Below are 20,535 nucleotides of genomic sequence, written 5' to 3'. Positions count from 1 at the left end.
GATTTTGTTTTTCTCAAGTGAATTAATATTTTGGTGCTCAACTTGTTTGCGAAGTTAAGTTCTGTACTTAAAATGAGCTGAAGCGAGCCTTTCCTTTCTGGAGTTGCTTTCTGACAGGCATTGGTTATAGCAATGAATGAAGTAACTTTTGGAGTGCCAGCACATCCGTGAATTCTCCCATTGCAGACATGTCACACCCAGCACGTTCACCAGAAGGTGAGTCCTTCCAAACCCATTTCCTGACAATCATAAATCAGACTTGTTCAACTGGTTTTCTTTATAAAGAGAGAGGTGCACTGTTTCCTAAGAATCCTCCCTCTTCTGAGCCAGGAGAGCCTTCCAGGCTCACCTGCAAATGCTCTCTGATGCAGATCCATACTCTTTTGGATGGTGGATTTGAACACAAGTTCTGAGCCCAGAGCTAAGTTCCTGGAGAAAAGAGTGCATCCCTGTGCTTACCTGGTCAGAACACTGCATTGAAAATTGTCTTGGACCTGCTGAAAGGAGAGAAACATAGTGAAGAGAATCACGTTGATTTGGTCCTGGAGTTCGTACAAGTTATATTAGATTAAAAGGTCCAAGGACTAAGGAGTCACATTCAATTGTACTTTCTCTAGAGAGAAAAACCGGCTTCCACCTGGTAAGTGCTGATGGGGATGAGGGAGTAGGTAAGGAAAGAAGGCTGTGTGGTGAGACAGAGTTCTTCAGGCTGGTTTGTGAAATGAGTTGATGGGTTTTCCTAAGTAATGTTACCTGCAGGGAAGGAAGCGTTTTTTAAGTTCTCCATAAGAGAAATAGTGGAGTGCTCCCGGGAGTATGGAAGAGCAAAGACCAGTCTCTGACACATCTCTGTTCAGGTTTGGTGTTGGAGACATAGTTGAAAATGGTCCCCTGAAGCCTTTTTTATGATTGTTGACAGTTCTTATTATAGTTGTATTGTTCAAAGCTCAGTTCCTTGTCATTGGAAATCTTATTCTTTACTGTAAAGAGAATGATTTAAGCCAGTTAATCTTACTTAGACTTTCCTGCAAAGTATTGTTAACATATGCAAGTTCATGAATATCTACAACCAAAGTTTCGATTTCCACCCACACATTTTATCTCCATGACAGTTTCTACAACTCCTGTGCGTGTATGTATGATTAATCTTTCTCTGGCTTTCAAAGTCAATGTGCTGAGATAGAAATTCAATTTCTCTCTCTTCTTGGAAATGGTGTCAGGGCAAAGGCACCACCTCTGTCATGTTGCTCAATCTAGGGACCCTGAAGTCCTCTGCACTCCTCCCCTTTCCCATGGTCTGCATAAAACCAATCACTACGTTTGTAAAAAATTCCGTAGCAATCTTGGGTCTTCACCCTAGTGTATAAGCTGCAGATATGTCTTATTTGAACATTGCCATGAATAGCCTCAGAAGTAATTGCATTCTTTGCTGTTGGGATTTTGTTTTCAGGAAAGAGTTTTTCTGTGTAGCAGAGCCATGTTGCTCATTGGTAGTGCAACTGGCCTTATGGATTCATGGATCCCATAGCTTTGGAATAAACTGACCATTGAATGAACATATTCAGACAAGGGCTTGGAAAGATGGTTCAGCAGGTATAACACCCACTGTACATATATGAGGATCAGACTTTTTCTTTGTATAGTTTTGCCTGTCTTGAACTCACTCTGTAGACCAGGCTGGGCTCCAATTTGAACATCCACCTGCCTCTGCCTCCCAAGTACTGGGATTGAAGGTCTTAGATTCTACTGCCCCAGTAAGGATTAGACTTCTAATCCTAGGGACCCATGTAAAACCCAGTAGGCAAGGTGTCAGCCTGTAATCTCACCATGCAGGAGGTATAGATAGGACACCTCTGGGGCAAGCTGATTAACCAGAATAGCCATGGTGGGGATCTTTGCCTCAATATAGAACGTAAGGAGTGATTGAACAAGTCATTAAATACCAACCACAGACCTTCACATGCACACATGTGGGTGAACATGTTGCAGTAAAATTATAATAGAAAATGTTGTCTTTTATCCCTCACTAGGTCCGGCATCATAGTGACCCAAGATATCTGGTAGATATCTTCATCTCAGTCAGCAAAGCATCTCACCTGCTTTGCTCCATCCCATATCACACTGTTGATGGTTACTCTTTGAGCCTGGCAACAATTTCTCTACCCATCTGGTTCCCAAGACAGGTTGCCACCAGGCCAGACATACCCCAATTTTGTGGTAGGCTAGCGTGTCTAACCACCACACACTCTCTTAAACTTAAATTGTCACATGAAAGAACACACAACACAATAATATCTGATCCAATTGATAATATATAATTTGCTCATCTAGACATACAAAGCACTGTACACATCCATCCCTTAAGAATATTCATAACAACTTATAAATGTGCAGAGACAGGAATCTTAACATCCACCTCCATGTTCTCTCCGCTGCTCCTCTCCTCTTGTTCCAGTCTCCTCCCCTCTCTAAAACTTTTGTCCTGCCCATCCTTCCTTCTCATCCAATGACAGCCCTAGTTCTATCTTGTACCTGCCTTCACCTGTATAATGACACCATCCTACATGAACATTCATAGAAATATGTGTCCCTGCACACCCAAACATGCATGCATGCATGCATACATACATACATACATACATGCATACATACACACATATCACACATACACATATGTATAAAAAAGGAAAATATTTAGGGGATGGAGAAATGGCTCAGCAGCTAAGAGTACTTGATGCTTGTCTTAGGGTTTTACTGCTGTGAACAGACACCATAACCAAGGCAACTCTTATAAGGACAACATTTAACTGGGGCTGGCTTACAGGTTCAGAGGTTCAGTCCTCTATCATCAAGGCTGGAACATGGTACATCCATGCAGGCATGGTGCAGGAGGAGCTGAGAGTTCTACATTTTCATCTGGAGGCTGCTAGCAGAATACTGGCTTCTAGGCAGCTAGGAAGAGGGTCTTAAAGCCCACACCCACAGTGACACCTACTCCAATAAGGCCACATCTTTTAAAAATGCTACTCCCTGGGCCGAGCATATACAAACCATCACAATGCTCTTCCAAAGGATCCTAGTTCAGTTCCCAGCACAGATGATGTTCTGTCAAAATGCACAGAGCTCAAGTGACTGCCCTTCTGAAATCCTGTGTCAATATTAGTCTCTCCTCCATTAAGTCATTTATGTTTAGGCATTTTTTCATAGCAACTTAAAAAATTACTAATACAATAACTTTTTAAGCATTCTATGGACAACCTAAGATGTTACTGGAAGTGTGTGGCTATTTGAAGATTTTGATATCTATTCAGAACCTAGAACACCTAGTTATACAGAGTTATGACTGTTGTGTGGAAATTTTTATCTGTAATATTTAATATATTGTGGTAATACATAGTATGAGCTCTGCCTTCAACAGAGTACAGATCCAACCCTTCTTAACAGATCTGTAGTTTCTTCATCTGTGCAAAGGAAACACTAAGCTGATTGACTACTAACATCTTTCTCCTTCTTTACAGAGCTCTCTCTGGTAGACAGCATTGTTGTACTCTCTGGGTCTTGGAAAGATTGAGATAATTCAGGTAAGTAGAATCATGTGTGACTGACATATAGTTTGACATCCCATCAGAGGAGTTAGAGAAAAGATTGAAGGAGCTGAAGGGGCTTGCAACCCCATAAGAACAACAATACCAACCAACCAGGACTCTCAGGGACTAAACCACCACCCAAAGAGTACACATGGACGGACCCATGGCTCCAGCTGCATATGTAGCAGAGGATGGTCTTGTTGGGCACCAATGGGAGGAGAAGCCCTTGGTCCTGCCAAGGCTGGACCCCCAGTGTAGGGGAATGTCAGGGCAGGGAGGCAGGAAGGGGTGGGTAGTTGGGAGGGGGAATGCTGTTATAGAAGGAGGGGGAGGGAGGAGAACATGGGGGTTTATGGATGGGAAACCGGGAAAAGGGATAACATTTGAAATATAAATGAAAATCCAATAAAAATAGATTTATCAAATTACTGCATTTTGTAGAATTTCTTTAAGGCTGATTATAGTCCACAGTAAGTTTCACATTTCCCTCATTCTGTTGACAGACATTTAGACTGTTTAGCCTTCATGCATAGTCTGCAATGATCATGAGTATGCTACCACTGTGGTGTTGAGATACTGTCTTCAATTCTAGTCTTTTTTTTTTAAAAAAAGATTATTTTTAAGATTTGTTTTTATTTTATGTGTGTGAGTACATGGTCGCTGTCCTCAGACACACCAGAGGAGGGCATCAGACCAATTACCATATGGTTGCTGGGAATTGAACTCAGGACCTCTGGAAGAGCAGGCAGTGAGTGTTCTTAACCGCTGAGCCATTTCTCCAGCCCTCAATTCTAATCTTAAGGTTTTTTTTTGAGAAACCTAGTTGATTTCTGTAGAAGAAATAAAATTTTAAATTCTCATAGTGTACCTGGTTCCAATTTTTACATTAATCCCAACAGTCACTGCCTTTATATCTTTTTGCAATAGCATCTTGGGAAATGTAATACCTCATTGTGATTTTGACTAACTTTTTTTATGATTAGTGGTGACGTTTTCTGTATACTTATTGATTATTTGTGTTTCTTGTTGGTAGCACAGGGTCTTGAACCCAGGTCCTTATGCGTGCTAGGGAAGGGCGTGAACCCACTGATTGTATTTATTATTTAGATAAATGCCTATCCACGTCATTAGTCCTTTTATTTCTTCTTTTTGTATTTATTATTTTAAATTAGCATAAAATAATGGATTTTATTATGGCATTCTCATACAGCATATTATATAATTCGTCAGGTCTGCCCATCACCATTTCTTGTTCTCTTGACCCACCCCAAAGCCCCTATCTTTCTGAAAAGTAGTCATTTCTATTTTATAAGTTATATATACATATTTTATATACATATATATATATATACATCATAAGATATAGAATATGTGTATAAGAAAGGCATGGAATATCTGTGTCTCTGAATTTAGTCTATTTCACTTGGCACGATGATCCTGAATTCCATACATTTTCCTGTATGTGATGTAATTTCACACTTTATGGATGAATAAAATGTAATTATGCATATATACCACATTTTCTTTCTCTATTCATCTTTAAAAATACTATTTATTTTTATGTGTATGGATGTCTTGCCTGTAAGTATGTCTGAATAGTGCCTGGTGTCTGATGAAGCCAGAAGAGGTTGTAGGATCCCCTGGAAATGGAGTGACAGATGGTTGTGGGCCACCATGTAAGAGCTGGGAATTGAACGTGAGTCCTATGGAAGAGCGGTCAGTACTTTAGCCTATGAGCCACATTTCCAGCCTCTTTCCCATTCATCTTTTGGCGGGCATCTAGGTCAAGTCTGTAGTCTGGCCCTTGGGAGTAGTTCCAGGATAACTTGGATGTGTATATTTCTGCTGTGTGCTGACCTGGGGGTTCTCGCACACATCGGTGGTTTATGAAAGACATCACGAGTTACTGAGAGTCGGTTACGCTCTTTCTTTTCTCAACTAAACTTTGTGCTTCCTTCTGTCCAATCCTAGCAACATGCTCTACACATTTGACCAGGTTAGCAAGGATGTGGTCAAAAAGCTTCAAGGAAAAGATCTGAGGCCAGTCAGATGCCTGTCAGATGCAACCAAATTCCGCCAGTTTGACATACTTCAGAAGACTCCGCAGTCATTGTTCTTTAAATCTGAAGATACTCCGGTCGGATATTCCCTTCTGCAGATCTTGGAGCCCAATTTTCCCGTCCCAGGTATTGTCAGTCAGGGGGCAGAAAAATGTGAAAATCAGCATTTTTCAGTGCTGCAGCTTCCCAGAGTCTACGAGGTGCCCAGACAGGTAGCTCATGAGCCATTCTGCCTAAGGGCAAAGGACAAGGAAGGGACTTTAGGAATCCTGGGCCCATCTGTGCATTTGATCTTACAATATTTCCAAGAGCCTCTTTTAATAGAGCTATGATACCCATCTTACAAAAAAGTAATTGAGGTTCTTAAAAGTTGTTCGAAGTTACATAGTTCAAACTGGTAAAATCAGGATCCAGACTGAGGTCAGTCTACTCTCAAATTCCAGGTGTTTTTCTATTCCAGCAAGGTACCCTGGGGCTGGATTCTCTGCTTGCAAAGATGCTCTCCAGACACTTCTAGATACTGCGCAGATGATATTTTTCTTTCTTGGGATGAATACCATGCTTTCATGGGTTCCAGAATTTGCCCTCTGTGGTAGTTTACATTTCAGATATTGATTATTAGCTAGCTTCTTGACAAAGATTTGAAGGAGGAGGGGAGCTACGCTTATTTTTCCCATTCTCCAGAGCAGCTATTCCACAGTGGATTCTGAGCTAAACCTGTTTGGCCTTTCCTCTTCAGAGACTGAAGTGTCAGCTCCCATGCCCCTCAAACACATCACGTCCCAGAAATGGAAGGCTGATGTGGACGTCAAAGCCACCATTGCAGACGGAGGTGCATCGGCAGAGTTTGTTCAGTCCTGTGGATATGACATCGAGGTTCAGAGTAGGAGCATCCCGGATTCGAAACTGGAAAGTCTCCAAAACAGGCAAGGCCCCTGGGGGTGAAAGGGTAGCTCAGCCAGGTGTCAGGACGTGCTCCTACAGGCAAAGAGGCAGCAAGCAGGTTCTGTTGCTCGGGTGGATGACAACTCAGCTTATTCTCCTTAAAAAAAAAAAAAAGAAATAATGATGTATAGTCCACGACTCATTAGGGTAGTTACCCATGACGGCTCTATTAGTGTGATGGGGGCAGGAAAACAAGACAGACAGACAAAGGTTCTGATATGATAGAACTTTCTGTTTGTTGTACAGAGGATGGGCATGTAACAAGGAACAAATCAGTAGACATGACTGTTAGAATATTGATTAAACTATGACAAAGACGGTAACAGTCCCTTTAAGCAATCAGCATTCCAGTGCTTATGGATTTAGATTGAAAATTATACTTATTTATTTATTTATTTATTATAAAACATCATAGCTGTCTTCAGACACACCAGAAGAGGGCATCAGATCCCATTACAGATGGTTGTGAGCCACCATGTGGTCGCTGGGATTTGAACTCACGACCTCTGGAAGAGTATTCAGTGCTCTTAACCACTTTGCCCTAGATTGAATTTTTTATCCCATCTCTCTTGACATATAATTTAGAAGTAGAAATGTATGTTTCATGTGCAGCATTTTGGTGTGATATATGCATATAAGTCAGTAACATATTATCACTCCCTCAGGTAACCATTCTTTAAAAATTTTATTACATTTGTTTACTCTCTCTCTCTCTCTCTCTCTCTCTCTCTCTCTCTCTCTCTGTGTGCATGTGTGCGCGCGCGCGCGCGTGTGTGTGTGTGTGTGTGTGTGTGTGTGTGTACATGCACATGCATGCATGCCATGGCTCACATGTAGAAGTCAGAGGACAACTTGCAGGTGTCAGATTTCTTCTTTTGCTGTGTGTGTCTGAGAATCAAACTCAGATCCTCAGAGTCTGCAGCATCAACCAGCCAGCAGCCAGCTCAACCATCTTGCTAGCTCAGTAACTGCTATTTTTCTGGCAAGAACATTTACTGCCTACTGTCTTAGCAGATTTCAAGCACACGTACCATATTATTAACAATAACCACATGCTATCTGGGGACCCCATTTCATGTCCTCACACTCCATGGCCAGCACACATCCCCAGCCTAAAGCGGACTCAATCTCTTTGTTTTTAAAGGTTGTCTCACGTTTTCTGTTTGTTTGTTCATGATTTGGTCTCTGTTTCTGTGAAATTAGCCACTTGGATCTTTCTATTCTGGTTTACATCTTCAGGAAACTCTTGGATAAGAAGCTGTCATTTGTGACAGATTGCCAGATGGGAAGGAACAACTTGTATGTGGTGACAGAGGTCTTTGAAGTGACCAAGGATACCGTGGTGCAAGGCAGCAGCAGTATTGACCTTTCAGGCAAAGCGCTCGTCTCCCAGTTGGTCAAGGTATGGGATGAGGACATGATAGCTAGTCCAGCTAGTGTACTCTTGCTTTTCGAGGGATTCTGGGGACCAGCTTCTAGGAGTCAGAAGGATGGGGTCATTATTTTCCACTGCTTATATGTAGTATATGCTAACTCCTGATCTTACATTGTATTCTAATGTCCTTGATTATAATGCTTTAATACATAGGGCCAGTAAATTCCAAAATAGATATTATTATTTGGTACCATGTTTTGTTTTGAGTAAGCAGCAGATGCTGTAGAAACGGAAATGTAAGGATTCTGTATTATTTACACACACAAATTTCATTGCTGGAAAAACACAGGGACACCTTTACTAAATCATACCCGTTAATCCATGTTCCATGATCATCTGATAACAGATATTTTTTTTTGAGATGCGGTCTTATGTAGCCTAGATTGCATTCAATTGAGTCTGGAGCTTATGCTGGCCTTGAACCCCTGGTCCTTCTGCTTCCACTTTCCAAATGCTGGGATTGCAGGTCTATCTCACCATGCCTGGCTGTGATAATAAACATCTGAAGGGGCAAGATTTCAATACCTTCAAGCACATGTGATTCACATGATCCAGGACCAAGTCCCATATAAAGGCAGACTCATCAAAATAATAGTTGATTTCTCTATGGTGACTTGAAAACCAAGAAGAGCCCAGATGAAAATACTTCAAGCCCTAAAAGAATACGAATGCCAGCCTGGATAATTATACCGAGTGGAACTGTCAGTTATAATCAAAGGAGAAAGAAAACCTTCCCATAATAAAGCTTATGAAAGAAATTTATGACTCCCAGACTAGCCCTAGAGAGGAGACTAAGAAGAATATTTCTGCATGGAGAAAGGGGTAAGAATATACAAGTAGTGATGTCAAAAACTAACATTCAGTCAGTGATTAAACAAACATCATAAAAGTAAACAAAATGACAGAAATCAATAAACTTTGAACATTAGTGGTTTAAACTCTTTAATTAAAAGACACACATTAGCAGTCTAGATTAAAAAACAGGACCAGGGCTAGGGATTTAGCTCAGTGGTAGAGCGCTTACCTAGGAAGCGCAAGGCCCTGGGTTCGGTCCCCAGCTCCGAAAAAAAAAGAACCAAAAAAAAAAAAAAACAAACAAACAAAAAACAAAACAAAACAAAAAAAAAACAGGACCAATTTTCTGTCTCCAAGGAGCATACCTCAACCACTAAAGATAGAAACTGTCTTAGGGTGAAAGTCAGGCAAAGATATTCAAAGCAAAAGAGAAGTAGACTGACAGGAATTGCCACAGTAAAATCTCATGAAATAGACTTTAATCCAAAAATAGTCAGAAGAAAGAATGTCAGTTCACACAGATCAAGAGAACAGTCCAACACAAAGACATTATAATCCTAAATATATGTGGTAGTTTGAATATGCTTGTCCCAGGCAGTGGGACTATTAGGGGGTGTGGCCTTGTTGGAGTAGGTGTGGCCTTGTTGGAGGAATGTGTCACTGTGTGGGTGGGTTTTGAGATCCTCCTAGCTGCCTGGTAGACAGTCTTCTCTTGGCTGCTTTCGGATCAACCTGTAGAACTTTCGCCTCCTTCAACTTCATGTCTGCCTGGTTGCTGCCGTGCTTCCTGCTATGATGATAGTGGATTAAACCTTTGACTCTGTAAGCCAGCACTAATTAAGTATTTACCTTAGTAAGAGTTGCCTTGGGCATAGTGTATCTTCACAGCAATGGAAACTCTAAGACATCATATTTTTACCAAGGGTGGGTACACTCAGCTCCATAAAGCATTGTAAAGGAACATAGAGGTAATTCATGAATGGACAGTGAAAATGTGGCAATAAACACAATGGAATTTTATTCACCTGCAAAGATGTGTAAAATTATGAAACTTTCAGGAAATGGATGTAGCTGGAAATAATAATCCTGAATGAGGTAGCCCAGACTCAGAAGGACAAATGCTTCATGTCCTCTCTCAGACCCTGCAGGGCTGCTGTGTTCAGTAGTTGGTACCTTTAGAATCCCCAGACGATAATGAGTAACAGGACAGAAGACACAGAAGACATCATGGACTCCATCATGGACTGATGGAGACAAGAGCTGGAATGAGGAGAAACAGCCTCCCCCAACCGCTAGCAGAGAATACAGACCTACATAGAAATGCAGCTATGAAACAAAGAATTCACAGCTGAGGAATGCCGAATGGCTGAGAAACACCTAAAGAAATGTTCAACATCTTTACTCATAAGGGAAATGCAAATCAAAACAACCCTGAGATTTCACCTCACACCAGTGAGAATGGCTAAGATCAAAAACTCAGGTGACAGCAGATGCTGGCGAGGATGTGGAGAAAGAGGAACACTCCTTCATTGTTGGTGGGATTGCAGACTGGTACAACCATTCTGGAAATCAGTCTGGAGGTTCCTCAGAAAATTGGACATTGAACTGCCTAAGGATCCAGCTATACCTCTCTTGGGCATATACCCACAAGATGCCCCAACATATAAAAAAGACACGTGCTCCACTATGTTCATTTCATTGCCGCCCTCCCCCCAACAATCTAGTTCACTGGGGGTTCAGTCTTAGCAGGACCCAGGGCTTCCCCTTCCACTGGTGCTCTTACTAGGATATTCATTGCTACCTATGAGGTCAGAGTCCAGGGTCAGTCCATGTATATATAGTCTTTAGGTAGTGGCTTAGTCCCTGGAAGCTCTGGTTGCTTGGCATTGTTGTACATATGGGGTCTCGAGCCCCTTCAAGCTCTTCCAGTTCTTTCTCTGATTCCTTCAACGGGGGTCTCATTCTCAGTTCAGTGGTTTGCTGCTGGCATACGCCTCTGTATTTGCTGTATACTGGCTGTGTCTCTCAGGAGCGATCTACATCCGGCTCCTGTCGGTCTGCACTTCTTTTCTTCATCTATCTTGTCTAATTGGATGGCTGTATATGTATGGGCCACATGTGGGGCAGGCTCTGAATGGGTGTTCCTTCAGTCTCTGTTTTAATCTTTGCCTCTCTCTTCCCTGCCAAGGGTATTCTTGTTCCCCTTTTAAAGAAGGAGTGAAGCATTCACATTTTGATCATCCGTCTTGAGTTTCATGTGTTCTAGGCATCTAGGGTAATTCAAGCATTTAATGGTGTTTTGAGACTATAAATCCCTAAGGTTGTTTTGTCTCCCCAGGGTGAAGCCCAGGGACAGTGGCAAAGGGAAACAACAGATTTAGTACCTATCCCAAAGGGTGCAGTGTTGGCCTACAAGAAGAAGCAATTGGTCATTGAGAATAACACTTGTGGTGAGCAGTGGTGGGGGCCTGGTCGGGTATCCAAAGACACGGACCTCCTCTTCTCTTCAGTCTCCTCACTGTCCCAGGCACCTGTCCCATCATCCTCAGTCACCTCTAAGCATTTCCAACCTCAAACACTGAAGCTGAAGTTGCAGAGGTAAAGAAGGGAGCTGATTGGAGTATTCAAATGGAGGTACTTTTTAGCTGGGTGAAGTCCAGGCTAATCCCAGCCATCTCTAGGCATTCATCTCTAGCCATTCAAGGTCCTGTCACTCTTAGAAGCCCAGTAGGGAGTCACCAGGTTGACCAGATGACCCATAAACCCACATTACAGCTCCTTAAAATAACAGAAGTACAACACAACTGAAGCTATAGACAGAATGCCTGAACATGGCATAGAATTTTTTCCAAGACTCTCAACTTGAGGTGTACCATACCCCAACACACACATACACACCACACTACACACACACACACACACACACACACACACACACACACACACATTCAATTCAGACTCTGCCATGGGGTATAAGTGTCTGTGTTAGGCATGTACCTGTGTGTGATGTGAGTGCCACAACATGAGTAGGTCTCAGAGCTCCAAGTTACTCCTCAGTGTGGAGGGCAGATCCTCGGACAGGAGGCAATGCCCTATAGGCACACACTCACATGTACACACTCATGCGCCTATGCTTTGCACACATATGTACATGACACACACGTGTGTGCCCCCACACACTCCTGCAGTATCTACCTTGTAAATTCTAGTCAAGGCAAAGACCTGGAGTCAATCCTCTAGTCATCTGTAATAGACAAGGAAGCTGGGCTCTCCCATATAGTAAGTACAATTAGTGGCTGATTGCTTCTACAGAAATTGTCAACATTCTTATGGCACCCCTGATTGAATCACAGGGTGGGAAAGGGGAACAAGATTGGAGATGCCTTTAAAATGTCTGGGGGAGGAGGCTGGGGGGGTGGCCTTATGGTTACAGATCATGGTAAATGAAAAGTGATTTCATTTACAGAGGGGAAAGACAACGAACCCTTTACTCAAAATATTAACAGCAAAATAAAACAAATAAACGATGTGATTAGATCAGATGTTGTACCTAGAGAACCAAGGCCATACTTGTGGAGGCTGAATCCGAGGGAAGGGGTGCGGTGCTTCCTGGAGGATAAACTCTAAAGGTTGATGTGTGCACGGGAGGACAGGAAATGTAGAGGACACTAGGGGAGCTGACTAGGTGGGTGAGAGGAAGCAATAATTGGAGGGGGCTCTGGGATAAGGGGCTCTAAAGGTGCAGAGCCCAGTTACTGACAGGTCAGGCAAAGTGCTTGGTGAACCTAAGCGGTGAAGACAGATTGGAGCCGGATGTATTGCTGGTCACTTCCTCTACCTCTTCAGCTTCGGAAAGAAACAACACTGTCGTTTCTCCCTTACACACGAGAAGGCCAGTTTTCTCTGAAGCTGCTTGGCAGCGATATGGCAGCTATTAAGTCCTTTTTGGTCTGTTATGAGGACTAAATTTGTGCTCATTAGTCAGCACATTGACCCTGTTGGTTCCCTTCTGTGCCTGATTGTATAAACAAGATGCCGTGCTCGCCCCCTAGTGCTCAGAATGTGACTTGCAGACACTCTTCGAAGTTTGCTTTTTGTCTTAACTTCCTTTAGTTCACACATTAAATGCTGTCATCTTTGTTTTTTCCAAAGGCTCATTTCAGGGGTCAAATGCTTGAAATTTGTTGTTAGGCAAAAGTTTTAGACCTCAGCATAACTCCATGAACGTGAATGCAAAACAATGCGAGATCACCAGATTGAGAGTGGATAAAGAAGGGTCAGCTAGTAACTGAAGGCTAACAAGAGGCCTGTATGACAGGGCAGGAGGAAAACAGTCTGCTTTACCTAATGGAGTACTTATTTGCGTATTTTTATTTTGTGTGTATTTGTGTTTTGCCTGCATGTAAGCATACGAAGTGCATGCAGTGTCCAGGGAGGCCAGAAGAGGGCGTTGCCATGTGGGTTCTAGAACTGAATTTTGGTTCTTGGCAAGAGCTGCAAAGCACTTGACAGTTGATCTCTCTCCAGCCCTCATGGAGTAATTCTTGAATGTCAGAGGATGTAATGGTCACGTAAAGTGTTTATTTAAGATCTAAGTGTCAGGCTAGTGAGATGAATTAGCTGGTAAAAGCGCTTGTTGCCCGGCTTCATGATTTGAGTTCTATCTCCGTGCCCCTCATGTTGGAAGGAGGTAAGTGACTTCCAAAGGTGTCCCTGGCTTCTGTGTGTGCTCTAAGGGATGCATGCACGTGCACACAATATATAAACAAACATAATAAAGTGCAAGTTTCAGGGCACCTGTGAAAACATTCAAGGATACACAGGCTGATGTTCCGCTTGACCCCATTCCTGGTGTTTGGCCTGGGAGTCCTTAAATGCAGTGTGGGAAGAACTCTAGCAAGTGTAACCTCACCTCTCTTAACTTGAGTTTCTTTTCCGTTCAGCCATTCTCCTTTCTGCTAATGCTAAGAAGAAGACCTTTCCAGGAATATTTAATTTCGGAATGTCGTCACGTAGTCAAACCATGGAGATAGGTATGTTGTTGTTGAACAGGATCTACCTGGGGGTGGGTTTATCTTAGGAAGTTCCTCAAAAGAGCATAACTGCAAGGTGAAAAGCAAGGACGGATAGAGGAGTTGGAAAGGTCAGAGGTCAGGGTAAGAATGGAGAGAGTAAGCTTTGGAGAGTAAACCTGCACTTTCTCTTTCCAGTGCCATATTCAGCAAACGGACTAGGTGAGTGAATAGTTCCAGGACTGTGAAAGTCCAACCTGCATCCTCATGCAGACAGCCGAATAGCAAAATCCCACCTGATTGTCTTCACCTAAGGTCTTGAGACATAAGGGGTTCATCTGGTCTTCAGCACAAGGGGTTGGGTAGGGGGAGGGATATGTGGAACATAAGGACAAACACTAGTTCTTGGGTGGGCTAATATATTATCTCTTTCTAGGCTCGTGGATAGATTACATCCCTCCAATTGGTGAGTGTGTCTGGTGGGGTTGGGAATGGAGAGCTGGGTGATGCTACAAGCCCTCGCTCTGGTTCCTATGGGATGGGAAAGTTTATGGAAGGCCAATGTGGTGAAGGCATAGACTGGAGCAGGAAGGAGGGGATGGTAGGAGAGAATCTCCAACGTGTGTCTCAAGAGCAAATGGAAGATGAAGAAAGGTAACAGCTTGTGTTTCTCTTTCTAGGACGTATAGAGGAGCCCGTCCATCTAGGTGAGTGTGTGTGTGTGTGTGTGTGTGTGTGTGTGTGTGTAGTATGTATGTGGTATGTATGTGTATGTGGTGTGTGTGTGTGTGTGCTGTGTGTTGTGTGGTGTATGTGTGTATGTGTGGTGTGTGTGTGTGGTGTGCATGTGGTCTGTGTAGTGTATGTGTGTATGTGTGGGGTGTGTGTGTGTGTGTGTGTGTGTGTGTGTGTGTGTGTGTGTGTTTTAAAAGAGAAAACCTGGGCTTTTAGTGGGAAACCATAGGCTTGGAACTCAAATGAGAGCTTACTTTTGAATAAAAAAAAATGGAGGTCTACTTCCACATTTTTCTTTTAGTTAGTTGAATCCACACATGTGCAATTGTGTGCACCGATGTTCACTGAGGACAAACTGGGACCATGCTCCAGCATGGGCAATATGTGAAAGACTTACACAGATGTGCCTCACTGTGGCACCCGCCCACTGTCATGGATCGCGAGTAGGAGATGTAGCAGATGTTGTATCCTCAAATGCAGTGCTTGACTGAGTCTTTATGGGCCTCAGAGACACTTACCAATCAGCGTAGCTCTTATGTGCCAGGTGCCCAAGAACCACAAACGCATTGACTTCTCACCACATACTTCTTTATCACAATTGGAAACTGATCTATGAACACCGAGGATTGCTGCCACGAGAGCCCAGCAGTACATTTCATTCCTGATAGATCTCAGAAACGAATACTTGGTCATTTCTCTCCCATTTGCAATAGCCAGTGTTCAGATTTCCATCTCTACCTCCACCCCCGTGCTGTGTCCCCTCCTTTCAGAGTGCCAATGCTGCCTGGTTTCTAGCTTTGTGATAGTCGCCTCCTGGGGTGCTCAAGCAGGCTGTCACTGGTGACATTTTTAGCTGCTGGACATGGTACAGAAGGACTTATCATCCTAGGGATATTTAATTGAAGAATTGCCCTCACTTTCTGATTGGTGTTGCTGTCTGTGAGCAGATTTCAAGTACCTAGAAAAGGAAGTTTTCCTACGCAAAGAGCAGCTGGCTATGCTCTCAAAGGATGTTCAAGATGTTGTGTTCTCCAATCTCCTGCCCATGCTCAGTGACAGTGATGTTCTGTTTGACTTGATAAACATGGTGAGAGATCAATAGCTTCCTAGAAATGTTTGGGACACAGGGATGCCAAGACACAAGGGAGGAGGGATGTATGTGATGCCCAGGAGACTGAGAAAGACATCAAAGGTTAGGGACTCTGGCCCCATGCACATGGTGGAGGGTTAGAGAGTGTGGCCCCCTAGTTCTGCTCAGCATCCCCATGGGGAGGTACTTAACTCCTCCAGAAATAGGCACATTACACAAGAATAGTTTTGAGCCAGATATGGGAAGCTAAAGCTACTTGAAGGAGGGTTGAAAGTTCAAGGTCTTTCTCATAGTGAGTTCAAAGCTGGCTTGGGTAACAGCCCAAGACCCTGTCACAGGAATGAGGAAAATGAAGGGTAAAAGGAGCCCAGGGTGTAGCTTTGTGGAAAAGTACTTGTTCAGCATGTATACAGCCATGCAGTCCCCAGCACTGAGAATGATGTTACTAACAGAACACCTGTCTCCTGCAGCTGGAGTTGGATCAGTTGGGGCACATGGATGGCCCAGCTGGCTTAATCCTAGATGAGCTGAGAAAGAACTCAAGCACCCCATGGATTGACCTAAAGGGACTCATTCTTTATCTCCTTCAAGCCCTAATGGGTAAGAATGATTTGAGGGGAGTGTGGGGAGAGTCCTCATGTTGGTCCTCAGAGGGCTGCCATCTCCCCAAAGCCTTTGAACTTTCGTGACCATTCTCAAATCACCCTTCTCTCTAAAGCCAGCAACGCTCAGAGTGATAACAGCGAATGGACCACAGATAGAGTCTGAGGTCTAGAAAGTGAGCAGTCGCCAATCGCCTAACACATCCTTGGTGGAAGGTGGTTCCTGCCTCAGCCCTTAGACTTTCAGGCTCTGGGTCATGTCACTTACGGGCCTAGAGCTCATCTCCAGGGTAGGAGACCTTTCTTGAGTAGTGCGTTTGACCTTCAAGTCTAATGGGACATATTGCTGTGTCTGAGTTTTCCTCTCATTGGATTTCCTAGTTCATGGTAAGAAGAAAATCCGTTTTCTTCATGTTTCCTTCCCCCCAGTGCTGAGTGATACCCAACTCGATCTGCTGGCCCAGTCTATGGAGATGCGGATCCTCCTGCAGCAAAGAGAGCTGGTGAGAAACTCCCAGGGGCTGACAGTCCAGGGAGAGGGAAGAGGAAAGCAGGGACAGAAAGAACATTCTAGAACAAAGCAATGAGGTTTCTACAAGGAGGGGAGTCAGGAACCCTCTGGGGAGCAGGCAGGTTGGTTCTGCATTATCAGGTGCATCTCTGCATTTATGGAAGCAAGACCCATTAGGTCTATGTTAGCTGACTAGGAAGGCATGTTTGTGGGAAGTAAGGGGATACAAGTCAGTTACACCTTTTGTTTACGGTTACCATTTGTAAATTGCCTCTTCTCTCCCTGTATATTTCCCTCTAAATACAAAAGTGTGTATACATATGCATACATGTGCACATACACATGCAGATGACAGTCTTGTGCAGCGTAGGCTGTATGATTACCATGTTATAGGTAAGGAACCCATGCACAGTGCTTCAGGTCTTGCTTATTAGTTCTTTATCCTGGGTGTTGTGACAGAAGATTTCCCACTCTGGGGTCAGAGCCTGGTTTGCTCAATCTGATACTTTTTGTTCTAGGTAAGGAGCATCCTAGAGCCAAACTTCAAGTATCCCTGGAACATTCCCTTCACACTCCAGCCTCAGCTTCTCGCCCCACTCCAGGGTGAGGGCTTGGCCATTACTTACGAATTGCTGAAGGGGTGTGGTCTGAAGATGGAGCCGAATAGTCCCAGGTCAACTTGGGATTTGGAAGCCAAGATGCCCCTGTCGGCTCTTTACGGGATCCTGTCATGTTTACAGCAACTGGTGGAAGCCTAAATCTTCCTCCGAGCCCGGCCTCAGTCCTAGATACATTGGAGATACTGCACTATCAGCATTCACAAGAGTGGTGATTTCAGTGCATGCTTTAGGCTGGTGGGAATAAAGATGCAATGTTTTTTTTTCTTTTTTAAAGTACTATTCATTCACAATTATATAAATAATATACTCAAGTCAGATTCCACCTTCCCCCAATGTCCCTTTTTTTTTTTTTTTTTTTTTTGGTTCTTTTTTTTCGGAGCTGGGGACCGAACCCAGGGCCTTGCGCTTCCTAGGTAAGCGCTCTACCACTGAGCTAAATCCCCAGCCCCCCCAATGTCCCTTTTAATCCAACCCTTCAAATCCCTTCTTCCCAACAATTTCTCATTCAACATTTTTGTTTGATGCTTTGCTGCATTTAATTAGGGTTGTTTGCATGAGTGTGGGATTATTAACCTTCCAGAGGCTACCTCCCCCCACCCCAGCAGCATTAACAGGCTATGGTGTTTTAGGGAGGGTAGGGCCTTACAGGCCCCTTCTTCATCCATGTGGAATGTTGGTGGGCTCAGGCTTGCTTGGTCTTGTGCCACTTTGAGTTTATGGGTTTAATAACTGTGCTATATCCGTGTCTACGAAAAAGAATGAAGTTATCTGTCAAAACTTCTCAAATAGTATGCTAAAGATTTAGACATTTTCCTATATATAAAAGAATACAAATGTTACATTTACTTAATTGTGTGCGTTTTGAGTTGTTCTGGGTGTCAATAACTTTAAAAGGCATCAGAAATAAATTGGGGGATATTTTAAGTAGATAGTGAGTAGTATAATTTCTTTTTTCTCTCATTGGTTATTTTATTTATTTACATTTCAAATGTTATCCCCCTTCCTGGTTTCCCCTCCATAAACCCCTTATCCTATCCCTCCTCCCCCTGCTTCCATGAAGATGCTCCCCTCCCAACCACCTACTCCCACCTCACCACCCTGGCATTCCTGTACACTGGGGAAACAAACCTTCACAGGACCAAGGGCCTCTTCTCCTATTGGTGCCAGACAATGCCATCCTCTGCTACATATGCAGCTGGAGCCATGGGTCCGTCCATGCCCTCTTTGGTTGGTGATTTACTTTTTGGAAGTTCGGGCGGGGGCGGGGATGGGGGATCTGGTTGGTTGATATCGTTGTTCTTCCTGTGGGGTTGCAAACCCCTTCAGCTCCTTCAGTCCTTCCCCTACCTCCACTGGGGTCCCTGTGGTCAGTATGATTTCTTAGTACCTTTTTAGGCATCCTTATTTTATCCTCCCTTCTTCTGTGTTTATTTCCCTTCCCCTTTCTAATTAGAGCTGCTCCATTTTCTCCATTTCCCAGATCACTCATACCCTGCTGTCTCCCTCTGTATTACTCTCCACTGCACGCCCCCTCACCCCCATCCGGGGGTCCCTTTTACTCTCCTGGTTTCTGTACTTGCTCTGGGACATGCAGTCTCATCTGAAGATTTGGCTCACGTGAGAGAGAGCATCCCGTGTTCCCGTCTTTGTCTTGCTGGGCCTGGCTTATCTCACTCAATATGATTTTTTTTCTAGTTCTATCCATTTGCCTTCAGATTTCATGAGTTTATTTTTCTTTACACTTGAATAGCCTCTCATACTATGTGTGTCCCACATTTTCATTATCCATCCATCAGTTGAAGGACATTTAATTTAAATTGATTATTTAGGAATCTTATATCATGCACCCGAGTTGCGCTAAACCCCCAGTCTTCCCATGTCTACCCCTTCCTCCGTAAACCCCTCCCCTAAAGAAAAAAACAAATCCATTTCATGTTGTCTGGTTACTCACTGGAGCATGGTCAAATTGTTAGTGGCCAGCGACCCCTCTTCCCCCACCCCAGAAAGTGGAGTCTTCTCTACTTGCATCCGCACCAGAAGCCTTCACCTGAGCAGAACCCTATGGCTGCCAGCCAGGGGCAGGGCTAGATATGCCCACATCCATGCCACTGCTTGCCTCAGTGTGCTGTGGACCAGGGAGTGGTGGGGCCAGCCCTCCTGTGTCAATGCTACTGCCTGTATCCTCATCATGATGTGGACCAAAAGGTGGGGGGGGGATTCTCCTGTGTGGGGTCCTCCACCAGTACCCCCCCCCCCCAATGTGTTGGCCACCAGCTCTCCAGGGGTGGTGGGGTGGAGGTGGGGACATACACAGCTCTCCTAGGGGCAGCAGGGTTGGCTCTCCAACATCCATAGATATTAACATGACTTCAGGGGGCAAAACTTCTGCATCCTCTTTAATGATAACAAGGGCCACAGATATCAACACAGCCCTTGGCTGTATCAGGACCACCACCTCACTCACGGCCCTGAGCAGCTTCAGGCGCCATGAACTTCAACATGGCCTCAGGTGGCGACATTTATCACTCACATCAGGATGGCCCCTGAGAGAGCAAAGCCTCAGGGCATCAGCAGCTTCTCAGACTACATACGTTCGCATGGATCTCAGGCTTGATGGAATCCTGGGGCAGCAGCACGGACCACAGTCACCAACACAGTCTCTTCAAGAACCACAATGGCTTTTTGAGGAGGTCCAATTCAGCAAGTAAACCTTTCTTCATCTCGGGCTTCCATCCTTGCCAGAGCCAGGGGGATCCTGCAGCCAGGCAGCAGGTTCAGGGGCTGAGTCTGCATCCACATAATCTCCAGGCTGCAGCACTGCCCCGCGCCCCCGTCTGGGCAACGACAGCGCATCCACCTCAGCCCTCTCACCTGTCCAGTTCCATCACATCTCCAGTTCCACCTCCTTCCATACTGGACACCCTGCTCTGTTTTTCTACCTTTCCCACCTCTACATCACGTATTTGTTTATTATAGCGGCATCAGCCTGTGCCGGGGCCCTGGGGCACTGGGCAGCGCTTGTCTGGGGCTGATTCTATTCTTGTGACTAGAACAGCAATAAGCATGGTTGAGCAAGTATCCGTTGAGTAGGGTGTTGAGTCCTTTGGGCATCTCTAAGGATTAGAACTGATGGGCCATAGGTA

At 44.2% G+C, this 20,535-nt stretch overlaps 1 protein-coding gene across 3 annotated transcripts; it reads left to right on the top strand.

The window, feature by feature from the left end:
• Positions 1-261: 261 nt before the first annotated feature.
• Gsdmc (gasdermin C) lies at positions 262-18,318 on the top strand. Of its 3 annotated transcripts, NM_001430301.1 has the most exon segments (15): positions 307-640; positions 3,519-3,581; positions 5,559-5,773; positions 6,387-6,573; positions 7,832-7,994; positions 11,161-11,272; positions 13,766-13,855; positions 14,033-14,056; positions 14,271-14,300; positions 14,515-14,541; positions 15,517-15,656; positions 16,130-16,259; positions 16,691-16,764; positions 17,291-17,726; positions 17,848-18,318. In NM_001430301.1, coding segments are annotated over 12 exon segments (1,428 nt in total). In that variant the 5' UTR covers positions 307-640; positions 3,519-3,581; positions 5,559-5,562; the 3' UTR covers positions 17,531-17,726; positions 17,848-18,318.
• The last annotated feature ends 2,217 nt before the right edge of the window (positions 18,319-20,535 follow it).

This window comes from Rattus norvegicus, chromosome 7, assembly GCF_021556685.1.
Source record: "Rattus norvegicus strain SHRSP/BbbUtx chromosome 7, alternate assembly SHRSP_T2T, whole genome shotgun sequence".
Lineage (NCBI taxonomy): Eukaryota > Metazoa > Chordata > Mammalia > Rodentia > Muridae > Rattus > Rattus norvegicus.
Note: the sequence above shows the minus strand (reverse complement) of the source record. Positions and strands in the feature narration are given on the sequence as shown.